The sequence below is a fragment of the Lagopus leucura genome, unplaced genomic scaffold (assembly GCF_019238085.1).
Source record: "Lagopus leucura isolate 7727_CA_CO unplaced genomic scaffold, USGS_WTPT01 Super-Scaffold_73, whole genome shotgun sequence".
NCBI lineage: Eukaryota > Metazoa > Chordata > Aves > Galliformes > Phasianidae > Lagopus > Lagopus leucura.
In genome coordinates, this window is record NW_024962252.1 from 32,478,683 (window position 1) to 32,496,221 (window position 17,539).

At 38.4% G+C, this 17,539-nt stretch overlaps 1 protein-coding gene across 7 annotated transcripts in view; it reads right to left on the reverse strand.

Annotated features, from left to right (window-relative positions):
• The window catches only part of FBXL4 (F-box and leucine rich repeat protein 4), a 56,797-nt gene that overhangs the window by 27,380 nt on the left and 11,878 nt on the right, over positions 1–17,539 (reverse strand). For all 7 annotated transcript variants that reach the window (XR_006180840.1, XM_042880982.1, XM_042880972.1 and 4 more), the window contains 2 exons: positions 12,478–12,823; positions 5,388–5,632 (listed from right to left, as the gene is read on the reverse strand). Coding sequence is in view for 6 of the 7 variants with exons in the window: in XM_042880982.1 (XP_042736916.1) it covers positions 5,388–5,632; positions 12,478–12,823 (591 nt within the window). In the remaining variant the exon portion in view is untranslated. The remainder of the gene's footprint in view (positions 1–5,387; positions 5,633–12,477; positions 12,824–17,539) is intronic.

The window sequence follows — 17,539 nt, forward strand, 5'->3', positions numbered from 1 at the left end:
TCCAAGAGTCATCTGAAACTTCAATTGACCTGATCCAGAGCTGGGGTCAGCAGCACCTCAAGTGGGAGCTTGGAGTAGGTGACCTTCAGAGGTCCCTAATGTTCATGAGCTTACAGAAAGCGACAAAGAGAGGCTCTGAGAAAGAGAGACAGAGCACTTGGGGGTTTTGCTAAGTATGCTCTTAAGTGGCATTCAAATCTCTTCCATTATTTTTGTGCAACCCCACAGTCTCTCTTCAGAATCCATTTTAGCTTGTAAAAAGTAATCAAACATCAAGCAGTTATTTGTTGTTTTCATACCAGATACCTTGAATTCACCAGTAAGCTAGACCTGTGAGCTTTCTTACAGAAGAGTGTCAGAAGCAAAATGACTTGACAGTTCAGCAGAATTAATACCAGATATCTAAACATTAGACTGCTATTTCAGACCAGCAGCAGAGTTCAACACTGTCGTGGAGAAACAGGAAGTAGATTCCTTGGAACTTTGAGTAGGGATGTACTGATTCACTGCTGATTGCCAATTAGCCAATTCCTCTCTTCAGTGAGTGCTTTAACAACACATTCATATGGCTTCTTTCATCAACAAATCACTGGGTTTGTTCCAATGGTGATAGTTTCCATAAAACCCTGTCAATTGCCATTTATTATGCCTCTAGCTTCCAATTTGCTAATGGATAAATATTTTATTAACTATTCCATTACAATAATGGATGTTAGGTTAACTGCCATATAATTTAACAGGATTCAGCCATTATAAATATTGCTACAGATCAACACTTTTCTTCTCCTGTCAGTATTAGAAGTTAACATTACTAAGTCAGAGAAGCATTCTTTGATCCCTTAGACTTGGATAAGAAAAAGCACACCAGCTTGAAGAGTTATCCTGGTAACATTTTATCTTCATTATACTTAGAACACAAGGACTGAGCAAAACCAGCAATAGCAATGAGCACTGCACTTATTTGTGACTTTACTTCCTTTTCAGAATAAGTTATTTAGGAGACATTAAGAAGAAATTAAGTCGAGGGCAGTAAGGGAGACACAGCAGGATATAAGAACAAACTGACAGGCATGAAGGGAAGCAGTGAACAGAAACAGAAAGGGAAATTTGAGGGAGTCAGCAAACAGAACATTGCAGAGTACAATAGTCAGTACTTCTGAGTTCTCCCCATCCTCTGCTTACACTGCACAGCCTGCTTGGGGCAGAAGGTTTTTCTAAATTCTTTCCATGCAGATCTCCAAAGGCTTATAGCAAGGTAGAACATGGGTTCTCAGGCTTTCCAAACAGAAGTGGTATTTCCTTCAAATTCCTGAGACTCAGCAAATACTGGAAGGCTGCCTGGCAATGACTTACTTCAGAACAGCATCTCCAACAAAAGCACTTGCTATCCAAAGGAATGCTTCCTCACATACCTCTCCTTTACTCACTGAAGACTGACTGCATCCCACTTATAGGATCTCTTCCTTTCTGCAGTCACTCATCTTATTAGTCTTTTTTCTTTATTACCAGTGCTTCAGACAATTTCTGAAGTTCTTTCTTACCTATTATGAAATAGGATCAAACAACCTAGAAGAATCTAAATATGTACACTTAGTTTGCTAGGCACTACAACAGAGTTTTAAATTCACCTTCATTCTAAACTACAGCATTTCAGTCTTTTTGTTTATTTTCAGAGAATCATAGAATGGCTTATAAGTTGGGAGGGACCTTAAAAATTATCTAGTTGCAACTGCCCTGCCACCCTTCTCACTTTCCAGCACTGCTTTGATGTTCATCTCCCTCCCAGCTCTATCCCACCTTAGACTTGGAGAGTGAGTTCTGAAATCAGTCTGTATCTAATATTTCCTATGATTCAAAATTAAAATACCAAGGTACAAGAGAAGCACTGTTCATGCCAGAGTTGACTGCCTAAGACCTCCCAAATAAAATCCCCCAAACACTTTTAGACATGTACTAAAGAGGGTTTTGAACACATCACATTTACTCTAGTGGTTATTTTACAGAATCATACTGTTTGTACTACCAATGATACACAGAAATCTGCACGCAGAAGTCTGTTTCTAAGCTGTCATCATCATTCACCTGTTAAAAACTCAGAGCAATTATTCAACATCTTGGTGTTTACTATACCTCCAATCAACCTGCTTCACTTTTCCTATACAGGTCTTATTGTCCCATGCTGACATTCCCATTGCATGAACAAATTCACTGCACACCACTAATGCCAAGAGAATGCATTGATTATGTGAAGTTTTCTGTGAAATCTTTGTTTACTCCCTGTCATTTTACATTCCAGACACTTGAGATTGCTCAAACACTTGTCTTTCACTTTTCTGTATACTTTTAGTGCAATCTAAAAGACAAAGTTCAGTTAATTTATATTATATGCTGAAATGAAAATTTTATGATAGTCATTTTTAGCCCTAAGGAGCAGATGCTATCAATAAGTTAAAATACCTTCAGCTTTGCCTCAGGACGTTCATATGCCTGAAGCATTCTATCTGCTCATGATAACACAAAATTTGCTTCAGTCATTTCTTAAACTACTCTTTAAGAAAAAGTTTCTACTTCAGTCCACTTTTGCAGGAAAGCACATTTGGATTTTTTTTTTTAAGCAGCACACATTTATACAATTCACCTCTTCTAAGATTCATAAGAAAATATGGATAAAAACATTTTAAAGATATTTTCCAAATAAAACTCAAGCAAGAGTACCACATCAATAGGCATCTACTTGCAGAAATCAGAATCTAAACAGGACAGCTGGAAGAATCAAACTAATTCAAGTGGTTTTCAACTCAACAGTGCAAATTTTAATACCAAGTACTGAGAAAAGTGCAAAAATAAAACAAAAGGAGGCTCTGCAAAAGTTAAATGTTTCTTATCTACTGAGGATAATGTAATTAGGTTTTAGCATTTTGTTGACTTTATACTGCAGCAATTTGTTGTGTTTGTAAGGTTACTTAGGAATTTCATTTAGAAAATTACTTTTCCTCTCTTTAAATGGACAAACATAACGTGGTCTTTATAAGTAAGGTAATGGTGTCCTTCAGACTGTTACAGCTTCCAGGCAGAATTCTCTATATTTCCACTGCAGTGGCTTGACAGCTGTTCATGGTTGCTTATATAGCAGCTTACCATAAAATGGATCACAGAAACATAAAATGGCACGGGTTGAAGAGGACAGTGATCATCCAGGTTCAACCTCCCCCTGCTACGTGCAGGGTAATCAACCACTAGACCAGGCTGACGCCCAGAGCCACATCCAGCCTGGTCTTGAATGCCTCCAGGGATGGGGCATCAAACCTGAAGTACTGGAACAAGCAATTTAGGTTAGTTTGAGCCTCAAGTTACAGGAAGACTTTATTGTTTTTAACCAACTAAACCCAAAATGAAAAACAAACAAACAAACCACAGCTCATTATTCTACAGGACACCTCACTGCCATACCTAAAATTTTATTTGCAGAAAGAAAGAATACCAAGAACAGGAAAAAGTCAGAGAAGCATGAAGAGAAGCCAGCAATTGTTTTCAGAAACATACAGTGAGCAGCAAGATAAGATTTTACATTAATAAAGACTTTACATTAATAATATAGTGGTAATGTCCTCTGCTTTCATACGTAGAGTCATAAGTATTTCATTCTTGCAATGGACAATTGTAAATCAAAAGCATGAATAAGTTTTCAGGAAGGCATCAGCTGGTAACTGAGAAAACAAGCAATGCATCCTCCCTGGACGACTGCCAAACCTCCTCTACTGAAGGTAAACTGAAGAGTAAACTAAAAAGAAATAGAATTCCTAAAAAAGTCAAAGTAATTCCATTCTTTGGAAATTCTGGTTTGGCTAATAAATCCCGAAAGTCAGGCAAGGTGAGAAATGTCTAGAGATCCAAAAGGAAAAGCTGGGAGTTCATGACTAGCATGTACTGGATCATGCAATTAACACGTCACGGTGATACAGTAATTTTAGAAATGCTGACTAAAAGTAAATGCTATTATTTTAGTAGTAAAAAAAAAAAAAAAAAAAAAAAAAGAAAGTAAAAACAGTTAATTAGTTAAAAGATGTTTTCAACGAACTGGAAGCCAAATGACAGGATTGCAAGTTCACAATTCGCTGAGCTTAGACATTCATTTCTTTCAATGCTACGCAAAATTTTTAACAGCACTGCATATTTAAAAGAAAAAAAATGAAAAATATCATATGAAGACACACATCTTTAAGTTTTCATAAAGACCAACTTAATAAGCTAAACATCAGAAAGCAAACACTTCACTGTTTCAGAGTTGAATTAAAGCTTATACATTTATATTCAGCATAATCTAACGTGAAATCCAAATTTAGGAGATATCTTGTATCCAATTAAACTAGGTGATGCCCATCTCCTTTTTCTCCCAACAAGAACAAAAGAGCACAGCATAGGGCCCTTGGGTTATACCTTAAGGTCAGTAAAAGGGAAGTGACATTCTCATCTTGATGAAGTATTTCTTCAAATGATTGTCCTCTAGTGCCTCAAGGAAGGCACTCAGACACCAAAGGAAAGAAAACGTTCCAATACCTTTTAACCTTTTAATTCAGAAAACAAATGAAAGCCAAGACATTTTTAAATATATTAAACATTTCTGTTTCTTATCAGTCAAGTTCACCCGCTGTTGTTGATCATCTCTTAGTTGAAACAGCAATTTTTGTTTAAACGAAATGTGTTGATAAATGCTGTTTAACTAATGCAAATGAGTGAAGCAGCAAAAAAATGATATGTTAAGGAAGCAGCGAACACTGATGTTATACAGAGAAGAATCCCTGCATATTTGCTGCTTTAATAACCTATAGCATAGACATATTTTCAACTCAGTGTGAAGACGCACACGCAAACCCCCTGCTTTCCAAAAGGACTAATGTTTTAAATCATTTTTATGAAAATATTTGCATTTACATTGCACTCCAGTGATTACTTAGGGCCCATACCTTGTAACCATGCACTGTAATCAGTTTACTACTGCAGCCATTCTAATACAGTCCTACTGATGACTCCTTTGTACACAGAACAACTACAGATGCTTTCTTCATAGGATGAATTTCCTATTGCTTAGTTCTCATGGAGTCTTTCAGAATCCCAGAAGAAAGCAAAACACTTCTCCCACTGGAAGAAACCACTCAATCACAGGCAGTTTGGATCTCGCAGACTACAGACAGAAAAGACTCCTACTTCCCTATTTAGCACCTCTTACTGTTTTAACGTCCCCTCCCACATCATAACAATCACACTCTTTTTGGTAAATCAAAGACATTTCCTGTCTTTTAGCAAGGTTTCAGTTACTCAGTGACAAAGTGCTGTGCAGCAGCTCTGCAAACAGCTTGTCAAAATACTGACAAACATTTAGCACTGACCTGCTAAATCCAGAAACAGAGATGGCTCCCCTGTTTCCAGTCCAAGATAAATTCAGCCACTGGATGAGAGTGCAGCGAGACTGTAGGTGCTCCAGAGATGTGTCATTAATTCTTGCCCAATAAGGCTGTAAACTGAGATGAATGTACTGCAGAGGATCACAGCAATGTTGATACAGCAGCTTACAGGTTTGTGCTAGTCTACACAGGTCTGGTACTGTAAGGTGACTCAAAATCAACTGGATGAGCTATATTAAAAACAGGGGGAAAAAAGGCACAGATGGTCATACAGCACTTGAAATGCTAAGGAAAATCTGCAAAGGAATAAGAAAACGCATTTTAACTTCAAAGAAAGGTAAGTTCTTTTACTTAAAAGTAACTTCTCAAATAGAACATTGATTAACTATTAAGTAGGATTGCACTTCCTTCTCGATTTGACAACATAATAAACAAGAAAGGGAAAAGCAGATCAGCAAATAAAAGTGACAGGAAGCTTTCAAATCAGAAGTTTCTTTACCTATGCTAATTCAAACAGTAATACATATGTAAACACTATGTTTACATATTTCCCTTCATAATGTCTGTACTCTCATTGATCATAACACTGTGCTGGGATCCTCTTTATTCTCTGGATTTAGTTATAAGGTGGTAGCATAGTTGAAGAGTACATGATATCAGATCGTGCCCCAGTTTCCCCACAACCTGAATTGATTTCAGAGTTATTCCTCTGCACCCTTCTCTAAAATAAATAAATAAATCAGTGTTTTGTCTTCTACCTGGTATCCTTTTCCACTCTCCCACCAGTGCTGGACTACGCAACAAGATAAAAAAAATCAAATAGATTCAGCTTGTCTTTTATGAAGTAATCTCTTATCTGGTTGTATGCGAGAGTCAAAACTGAGAAGTATCACCCCTTTTTGCCTTTATCAAATTGAATCATCTCAGCTTCAGAATAATCACCAGCCCTTCTCACTAGCACCACTGTATACCTTTTTAAAAAGACTTTTTACACTCAGATGAAGAAAAATCCCATCTCCTATCAAGCTCTGGTTTTCTTTCTGAAGAAAGATTAACAGAAATACACATAAGTAATCACTTCAGGGAATAACAAAAACCTTCAATAAAAATTTCTCCCTTAGCTTAGAAATCTGAGAGAAAGCGCTCTTGTAAAATTCTGTCTAAAAATTACCTTTAGTTTACTGTGGCTCTTTCACAGCTATCAGCACCAGCACTCTGGTTATGTAATTAAGTGAGTAAATCGCTTCCAAGCAGAGGAGGAAAACTAACTCTCTTCAATGAATCAGTGAGACAGTGTAAATTAAAGCAACAACAGCTTAATCTGAAGCAAGCCCTATTACTTCTGACTCAGCCCCAGATTTACTGTTTGGACATCAAACATTCCACATATCTACGAACTCTTCAGCAACTTAACATTAAATCCAATGCCAGAGAAGTGCTTGCATATACTGAGGTTTTCTGAACCTTGATTTCAAGTCTTCTTCCCTGTCCGAAAAACACCTCTGGCTTTTTACCTCAGCTGGAAGCTGAAGACCAAGGCAGACATTACCACATAACACCACTCAACAAAAGTCACTTCCTAGACTGACACTTCGGTTGCTGGCATTTTGATACAACACATCGCAAGCTGACTAGGAGCTACCACACATGTGATCCCAAGCTAACATCTGGGGGTTATTTTGCTTTGTTCAGACCTACTGTTCAACCTTAGAAGTTACTGTTACATCCTGTTAGCATGTATCTAAATACATACACATATTTTAAAGATCATCTATTAACTTTGAACAATTTTTCAATATTCTGAAAACAATTTCAAGCTGTCCTGCAACCTTTCAGCTACTTTGCATTCTGTAATCCAACTAAATATCTATTTTGTCTTCTCCCTCAGACTTTTCCGATGTTTATTTATTAAGTTTTCTATAGCAAAGAGCTCAGCCATTATAGCTGCAGTTAGCTAAATTTATGTCTACAATTAATTTGGTATAATTAATGTCTGGTGCAGAGAAACACTAGTTCTGTTCATTGGGGAAAAAAAATTTCTTTATGATTTCTGAGCAGCAAACGTAATGGTGAATGAAACCACAGATGCCTCAATATACTTTACACTCACTGATAACTTTAAAGAGTATTTCATAACACAGAGATACTGCAATCCTTCCCACCCAAGATGAAATATCTGGGATTAAAAACATATAATGCAATACTTCATATTGTTGTAGTGATAATTTTTTTCTTGCTTTTGATTAAACAAATATAACAGGATCCAAATCTACATGCTAATACCCATTAACCACTGCTGGCATCTGTCAGCAGTCTGCTATCTGCGTACATATATCCCAGCACAGAATACCATTTGATACCACTGTGTGTGACAAAACGTGCTCCCATTGTGCTACGCTGTGCTTACAGTAATTCCATGAACGCCACAGAATGGAATATCTACTTTGAAAATCTATTTACAACATTGTTTCCTGCCATCACATTTTAGCTTTAACTCCGGATTTATGAAAAATTATTACAACCACGGTTGTTTCACACTCTCATAAGCTGTTCAGTAAAAACACAGATAATTGGAAAAATAAAAAGAAAATATAGCTAAAACAAACGCTGCTTGCCTTTGATGGATCAAAAATGAAAACAGAAGTACTTTCTGTCCCATTTCTAGGCAAAACACACCGCGTATGTCCAGATTCAGAGATGTGATGAGATCAATAAATGCTTGAGAGAACATCCAAAAATTGGAGGTTTCCAGATAGTAACTCTCAACAACCCAGCAAACATCAACATATGAATTTGCTGTGCTATCTGCACAACAAAAAGACCCTGAGTCACACCTGATTTGCCTGCTGTTTTTGTTTAAATCGTTGCAGTCCCTGACTGTAGCATCTTAAACATTCACCTTCATTTTGAATTATAAATTCAAAACATACATCTTCAAAAAACAGAAATCTCATACAGTGCAAAGTTCACTTATAAGCTCAGACAGGATCTCCATCACACACTTCACACACAGGATAAAACCCCAGGCACACAGCTTCTAATAGCACTTACCAATAACGTTTCTCCAGCTTTTTTTTTTTTTTTTTTTTTTTTTTTTTTTTTAATATGAATCACAGCAAGAAATAATCATTTATAACTAATAATACAATTTCTTTGGCTAGAGTACAATAATGCAAAAACTGATCAGGTCAGAAGACAATCCTCAAATGTTTGTCAATCCTGAAATTTCTGCACTATGAATTTCCTCCTTCCATTTTTCTATTTGAGCCCTTCCAATATGAAAACACATCGGCCTATACAAACTATAATTCAGGAATACTTATTTTTTGTTCTGCAGCCAGAGCTGCCACAACTTACTCTAAAGAACTAGAGTTGACATCAAGAAATGCTCAGATAAAGGATCTGTGCACAAAAAGGAAAAGAAGGATGAAAGGAAGCAGATGATGACATCCTGTGACTACTGGCATTCCTCAGCATAGTTTAAGAAAACACAGTCCCTTGTTCCGTGATCCTATAGCTTGCATGCTACCATTTTAATCTCTCCTTTCCTTTATTCTACTCATGTCAAGTTCAGCTGCACCAAAGCATTTTATAACACAAGCATACAAGCACTCAACCCCTCGGAAATGAAAGGCTGAAGGTTTTAACCCCCACTTTGATGTGAAGAACAGAAAGCATCTTACTGATAGACTGATAGACAAATTATCAAGGCTTCAGAAAGACTAACGCTGCAAAGATCTCCACGAGCCATCACTCAGAGCCTAGTCTGCTACAGCAACTGGCAGTATATTAGCCATTACCTGAAGGGATCTCATGCCATATGGTGATTAAAAAGCTTAAAACAGCCTTTAAGACCCTTGTGAGATTCTCAATCCAAAGAGAGGCACAAAATCTTACAAATTATCTGAAAGCCTGCAAATATTTACTCTTGAAGCATTTGTTCTGGAATGATGCAAGAAGTTTACTGGGAGGAGGGGGGAAAAAGCATATGACTGAGAAATGGTCCTGCTTATTATTTCAGTTCTTTTAAGCATCAGTTAAGGGCCTTACATTTAAGGGCTTGCATTCAATGCATCTCTTAGATTTAAGGCCTTTTCCTCATGGAATGCAGGTGTTGAATCCACACTTAGTGGAAAAACTCACTTTCCCAACAGACACAAATTGCTCATAAACCTTGTGTTATTCTTTTTTTCTGAAGCTGCTTACAACAGCTTCAAGGATGACAAAGATCTGATTCTTTTATTTCTTTATACAAATTTTCAAAACAGAAAGATACTGCATGCTGCAGTCCAAAGTATTCCTCTTGCTTTGCTGAGGAGAACAGGAGTTAAGTTCTCAGGACCTGGTGTACCATATTGAGTCTCACACTGCACACACAGCACACCATGGCAGGCATTTCTCCCCTTTATTGAAGGCTCTCAACTTGTTCAGGCCACCAGGTCTGAAGCACTCTGCAAATCTGAATATGACAAAGGCCTTATTCCTTCGACCTTACAAGCAGCACAAGCTAATCAAATGCAAAAGGCAAGGACATGAAGATGCTCCTACAAAATCCTCTCTCAACGTTAAGTTAATTTTGAGAACAAGTACTCTACAGATATTAAGGATGTTAAAAATATTAAGCAGTGCATGAGCAAGGAAGGAAAATTCTCTCATCAAGCTCTTTACTTCTAAGGAACTCTCTGCCCCAGGATGTGAGCATCCTCTTATTTTGTGCAAATTAGACCATAACAATGTTTTTACAGCTCACACTCAGTAAGCCATTCTGAAAGCAACATAATCTAAGAAAGCATGGTCTACAGAAGTTTCAGAAAGGCATGGAAAGCAAAAGAACTGCTGTCTACTTTAAGATCAGCATAGAAGACCATTCAGGCTGAACATTTCGTGAATTATGTAGGGTTGTATGAAGAGCCTGAAACAGCTGAAGTAAGAAACAGGCAAGTATGAAGACTAAGAACAGCTTCACATTCATAATGTGCCGCAGGAACCTATAAAAAGATACATCTTCTTCATGTAACATATCAAAGTCAAAACTGGAAGGAGTTGGTGCTTTGCTTTCTTTACTTCACCAGTACTTTCTCTGAACACTTCCAGAAAAATCTGACACTTGTCATTCTCAAAAACAGCATGTAGATACTGTTCCCATTTCAGATGGGATAAAACGTTGCCACACTACAAAGCACAACATTTTTGTTGTTTCTGTAACCAAGCCTTCCAGCTGGACAGAGAAAGCAGAGACGGGTATTGCTACTGTCACAAACCCTGTCCAGGAATACTCTTTTGTAGTTCCCTGGTAAGTATTCTAGCCATATTTTCAGGTTCTTTAAATCGAAGAAAAAAAAAAAAAAAGTGTTTGGTATTGATAGACCATATAAATGCATTCATGAAAGCAAACTTGTTAAAAAATGGATAAAAAAGAAAGCCAGTAAAAAAAAAAAAGTAAGCAGAAAAGCACAATAAAGTACATACAGACAGAAGATCTTAGGAATAATAAGACCACATATAATTATACATATTAGAATCTTGATGATTTGTGTAATTATGCAGAACAAAAATGAGATTAATTAATAGTTGCCTCTCTGATTGGCAACTATACTACAAATCAACTTATCAAGCCTTTTCAAAAAAGACTTCCCAGATTTAAATCACATTTTCTCTGTAATTAATTGTAGACACTAAAAAAAAAAAAAGAGAGAGAGAGACATTTACATGTTCTGGACTCAACCACACCTCTGCATAACCACTAAACCACCTTACAGATACAGAAGGACCAACAGTGAAATACACTGACCACTATATGCACCCTAGAGAATTAAAAAACAACAGTGCTGCTGCTAACTCAGGATGAAATCAGCACCCTCATTTGTTGTTCCATTGCAGCACTGGCAACAACTCATGAATGGAAATAAACATTTAAAAGAGGGGATAATTATTCCCTCTCCTTTTGGCGTATTTTCTTTTTCTTCAATACAGAAGAAAATCCCACAGATCAAAAAAAAGGACATGACAAAAAACACAAAACTATCTGATTAAATCACATATTTCTGAATGTGTCCTGCAATCAGTGGCAGCATTTCTCATCCTCCTCCTCTCTGCTTTCATAAATGAACCTACCTGATTCAAGCCAAAAGCACTCTTTTGCATTTGATGCATTACTGCAGTAAACAAGAACTGTCAATTGGAAGAACTGTGAAGTCCAGAGTTCTGAGCACCAAGTAGAAGCTCCTCTCCACTGCTAATCCAGCTTATTTTAGAAGAGGCAAAGGTGATCATTTGGACTCTCCTTTCTTACTCTCACTGGTGTATCAGCCTCCCATGTTACAGGTCAGCATGCAATATTCAGCAATACCACATAGGAAACGACAGGACAAAAGATATTTACCTGCACAGATGCTGAGCCTACCTGCAACTGCTCCACTGGTAGGGGATTTGAAAAGAGCACTTTACAACTATTTTCTGTGCCAGTAATAGACTAAAAAGTAGCAAACGCATCAAAATAAGAGTGTGCAGAAGTTCAGCTATAGCTTTTTTTTTTTTTTTTTTTTTTTTTTTGTAACTTGCATCATGATTCAAAACACCTGCACAGAATATGAACATTTTATGGCAGCTGCAAGAACCAAGTTTTGGGCATTCTATAAAAAGATCAGGGAAAGAAACTTTTAACCAATTACAAACTACCCCTACTTCCAGGTCACATTCATTCTTTTACTCTCTTTTGTGTCTTCTCTATCAAGGACTAAATCTACTTGTATCATGAACTTAGGATCTTCCAGTTGTACAAAGCCAGAGATGAAAGGCAAGAATAACAGGCATAAGAAACTGCGCATGAGCAAAGAGACTCCTGAGAAATAAAAGTACCATAACTATGCATATACTGGCAAACTGGCTTGTTAATAGCCACCCATTGAAGCAGACTGACTACTGCAACTCAGGCATATCTATACAATAGTTGCAGGAGACTCACAAAAGAATGCAAGGAACTGGAAAAAACAGCAGTCTTGATCACTACTCCATACATCACCTTTACATTCAATCATTAAGACAACTGTATTAAGTATAAACATGATTTTCTTACCTCATAAGGCAGCTTATCAAAATATCCATTACTTGGCCATTCTTTGAGGGCAACGATGCTGAACTGTTTATTGAGAGTATCCATTCCACAGCCATACTTCTCTTCATCCTCATCTTCATCAATATCATTCATATCAATCATTGAAGCCTTAAGTGAGAGCACAGGTCTCTCTTTCACACCATGTAGTACTACTGCATCTAATTCAGTGTAATAGTCCAGAAGAGAACTGTTCACTTCCAGCCGAATTAGATTTGTGGGAAAGTTGATTTGTTTGATACTAGGTGTGAATTGCCGAGCCTGGGGACCATTCACTTTTGTAGGTGCCTCAGACCAGAGGACTTCCCACCTGTAAAAATAAGTGCATGCAAATACAGAGATTAAGATTAAAGTTACAAATCCAATTTCTGAACACAGACAGGGTGCTTTTGCCAGAATTACTTAAGAAGTGAGAAAAAACGGTTGAAAGGCCAATGAAAATAGTAATGTTTGTCACTAGATTTGGTAAATTTCCAAAGGATGAGTTTAACAGGACACACTACAATCATAGCACATTTTCTCTGCGTTGCTAACCAAGCAAACTGTATACTCATTGTCATGCACTTGTGTTAGATTACCATTATATACACACAAATTATTCCAACACTTCACAGGTAAGGTTATTGTAACCAAATGATAAAAGATGTCTTGACAATAATTTGCCTGTTAGTACAAATAAGCAGGGAACAGTCCTGTCAAGCAACTCAAATACACACTCAGTTGACTTCACTTCCCACACAAGATTTTCACAAAATATACAAAGAGGGGAAAAAAGCAAAACCCACAGTTCTCACTCATTCACATCAAAGTAGTTCAAACTGCAATATCAACAAATTCCTTTATAAAAAACACCCGTATTTGATTTATCTATCTAAAGTAAGCAAAATATTACTTTTAGAAGTATTTATTTGTCAAATTATCTCATGAATTGTAATGGTTAAATAATACCAGAGAAATATAATCTTCACATCATTCTTTAAAACAGTCTGCTGAAAAAAAAACCCTAAAATTGTCTTACTGCAAAACTAAAATATTTTTATCTTTGATTTGGTGACAGAAGGTTGTTCAGGGCACAGACAGAGCTTGCATACATACTTGCACACAAACTTCAAATCTCTTCCATTAGATGAGCACCTTCTCTCCTCTCCCTTATCCTCAAGTCTAGTTTCTAGTCAAGAAAGAAACCTCCAGCAGTCACTGCTTCTACTCCCTTTGATTCTGTGATTCTTTGGTTTATGCTTACTGCCATCGGAGTGCAAAATCCAGACGCTTCCCCATCTCTTCCACCTTTTTCATATCAGCCCAATCCCAACTCCAAAGATGTCTCTTAGCCTGCTTGTCTTGTCCCACAGGCCTCAGAGATGCAAGGCCTGATAGAAAGCTAGGTACCAGGAAACATCTCAGTAGCTCTGCTCCTCATAACAGTTGTCACTAACATGAGCTTTAAAATATTGTTCAGGACTGACAGGTGCGGTAGAGTGCAGAGAAATATTACACATGGTTTGTTTTCCAGAATAGATTAAACTCTGGCCATTGTAACAGAAAGCAAAACATATGAAAGGACTTCCACTAAAACATAATACAATATTAACAAGGCAGAGAAACTTGATATTTGCTCCAATTTCAAGGATATGAAAATCCATATTGGCTGAAACTTCCATTTCACAACAGACATTTTTAGGAAAGCACAGATAAATTTTCCTATCCTGCATCATGGCACTGACCACAAATACCTTACAGCACAATTGGAGGCTTGCAGATGTCTTCTGTCAAAAGGAAACAAAAAGCAATGAACTAAAACCAAACATAGAGGATTGGTGAACACACGGCATGTCAGCAGTACAAACACACTCTGCTGTAAGATCAACAGGTTTGTTTTTTCAATATTTTGCATTTTTGTGAGAGACTTTCTACTAAGAGAATCATAGAATGTTTTAGGTTGGAAGGGATCTTTAAGATCATCTAGTTCTAACCCTCCTGCTACAGGCAGGGACACCTTCCTCCAGACCAGGCTGCTCAAAGCCCCATTCAGCCTGGCCTCGAATACCTCTAGTGAGAGGGAATCCACAACCTCACTGGGCAATGTGTTCCAGCGTCTCACCACCCTTACAGCAAAGAATTTCTTCTTAATATCTCAACTAAATCTATCCTCTTCCAGTTTAAAACCATTTCTCCTTGTCCTGTCTCTACATCCCTTCTAAAAAGTCCCTCCCCAGCTTTCCTGTAGGTCCCCAAGGTACTGGAAGCTATAAAACATTTCATTAATTTAGGAGAGGAACTTCTACTCTCAGAAAAAGTATAAGATTTAGTTTCACTGTCACACTCTCTTGCACAGGTCAATTCCCTATGCAAATATTTAATGTTGGCACCACACATGACCTTTCTTGAACATACTCAGATCACCACTTGCTATTTTGTTTAAACACTTTCATATACCCACTCAGATTATCCTAAGGGAAACTCAAGGCTATTTTTTTTCCTCACTAAATAACATGTACAGTATCATCTGCTTTTAACAGAACATGCCTTAGTTACTGACTTTTCTTTTGAGGCCCTAGAGAAAAGATTAACTAGCAGTAGCTCTACAAAAAAAATGCATCTGGAGGTCTAGATTCATCAAACTGCAAAGCAAAAATCTCCTTCAGTGCCTCCAGCTACCAGTTTTTGTAATAAACTAGAGAACAGTAAATCAAAGACACAGCAGGACTTTTACAGTCCTGTAAGACTCCGCATTACAAACCAAGTGCTGATGAACAAGATCAGTAACTATTTTCCATCATCCTCATACTGCTCTCTCTTTTTCATCAACAGCCCACTCACTAATCCATCTTCCATGGAGTTAGGTGTTGGTTTAACTACAAAACCTCCAGTCTACAAGGTTGCATTTGTTGTTGTTCTCTCCCTTGGTGACACCACACACAAAATCAGGTCACTGTAATTGCTCTGAGTTGGGGTTGGTAGATATGCTCTTCCCTACTGTACTCATTCTCTTAATACACCCACTGATGCAACTGGAAGCAGTCTCTTCATCGAGGATCAGTGCTTTGACTCTCACTGTGCTACAATCCGAATGGGAACAAAGACTGCATACTTGGAAATGGATGAAAGAAACTTAAGTTTCCAAGAAGCCACAGAAAGAACTGCATTTCTTATGTTCTGGAGTATCCTTCATTACAGTTATCTAAAATGCCTCTCTTCTAAAGGGTTTTGAGTTAGTTCTGGTTTGAGGATGGGTACCTGATTAGCTTCTGGGGAAGTCTAGCTTCAAGGGGAGGTCGTGCTCAACCAACCTTGTGGCTTTCTAGGATGTTGTCACATGCTGGGTGGATGGGGGAAGAGTTGTAGATATAGTCTACCTTGATTTTAGAAAGGCATTTGATACTGTCTCCCACGACATCCTTATAACAAAGCTGAGGAAGTGTGGGATAGACAAGTGGACAGTGAGGTGGGTTGAGAACTGGCTGACTGGCAGAGTGCAGAGGGTCGTTGTTGGTGGTGCAGAGTCCGGCTGGAGACCTGTAACCAGTGGTTACAGGTCTGTGTTGGGTCTGGTCTTGTTCAACATCTTCATCAATGACCTTGATGAGGGGATAGTGGCCACCCTCAGCAAGTTTGCTGATGATACGAAGTTGGGAGGATTGGCTGACACGCCTGAAGGCTGTGCTGCCATTCAGCGAGACCTGGACAGGCTGGAGCGCTGGGCAGTAAGAAACCGGATGAGGTTCAACAAAATCAAGTGTAGAGTCTTGCATATGGGGAGGAATAATTGAATGCACCAGTACAGGTTGGGGGATGAGCAGCTGGAGAGGAGCTCTGCGGAAAGGGACCTGGGCATCCTGGTGGACGACAGGTTGGCCATGAGCCAGCAGTGTGCCCTTGTGGCCAAAAAGGCCAATGGCTTACTGGGGTGCATTAAAAAGAGTGTGGCCAGCAGGTCAAAGGAGGTGATCCTCCCCCTCTACTCTGCCCTGTCCCAGCGGAGGGCCACAAAAATGGTGAAGGGCTTGGAGCATTTCCCCTATGAAGAAAGGCTGAGCGAACTGGGTCTGTTCAGCCTTGAGAAAAGAAGGCTGAGAGGGGATCTAATCCAGGTTTATAAATATCTGAGGTGTGGGGGCCATAGTGGTGAGGCCAGTCTTCTTTCAGTGGTACGTGGAGACAGGACAAGGGGAAACGGACATAAGCTGCAGCATAGGAAGTTCCGCACAAATGTGCGCAAGAACTTCTTTACGGTGAGGTGACGGAGCACTGGAACAGGCTGCCCAGGGGGGCTGTGGAATCTCCTTCTCTGGAGATGTTCAAGTTTCGCCTGGACACCTACCTGTGCAACCTGGTTTAAGGAACGTGCTTTGGCAGGGAGATTGGTCTCGATGATCTCTAGAGGTCCCTTCCAACCCCTACAATTCTGTGATTCACTACTGAGTTTGGAACAAACAGAGGCAGCCTTAAAATTCTCCAGAATCTATTTAAACCAAGAAGAAGAAATTGCCTCTGAACAAATATCTGGAAAATTCAAAGAAAATTTCCTGTTTCCCCCCTTCTTTAACTAGGCTCTCTGCGCTCTCAAAAATCAAGTTAAATCAAATTACTGAAGGTAGGACATTGTCCTCAACTCTAGCAGATGTCCTCAAGTCAAGGCTCATGAAAATACTCCAAAGCACTAATGCTGCTTCAATAAGAAGCTTTTACCAGCAATATGCCAGGAAGCCACAGCCTTTACAGCGACAGAGAGGAAGTCACATCTGTAATGTGTTTAAGAGACTAGACAAAATGGGAACCTCAGTGAAGTTTTTCCATTTAGATTTTATGGAGTTTGTGATAAGGTGATAAGCAGAGTTCACAGCACCTAAGCAGTCTAATTACCATAAAGGAATACGTAGATTTTCATTTCTACTTCAAGTTCAATTCTGAAATAACAGAGGTGGCAGAACAGCAAACAGGAGTACAAGAATGCTCAAAGGGTATATAAAATAGCAAAAGTTATTTGAAATAATTGCCTTCTCCAAATGAGCTTTTTGAGTGTTTC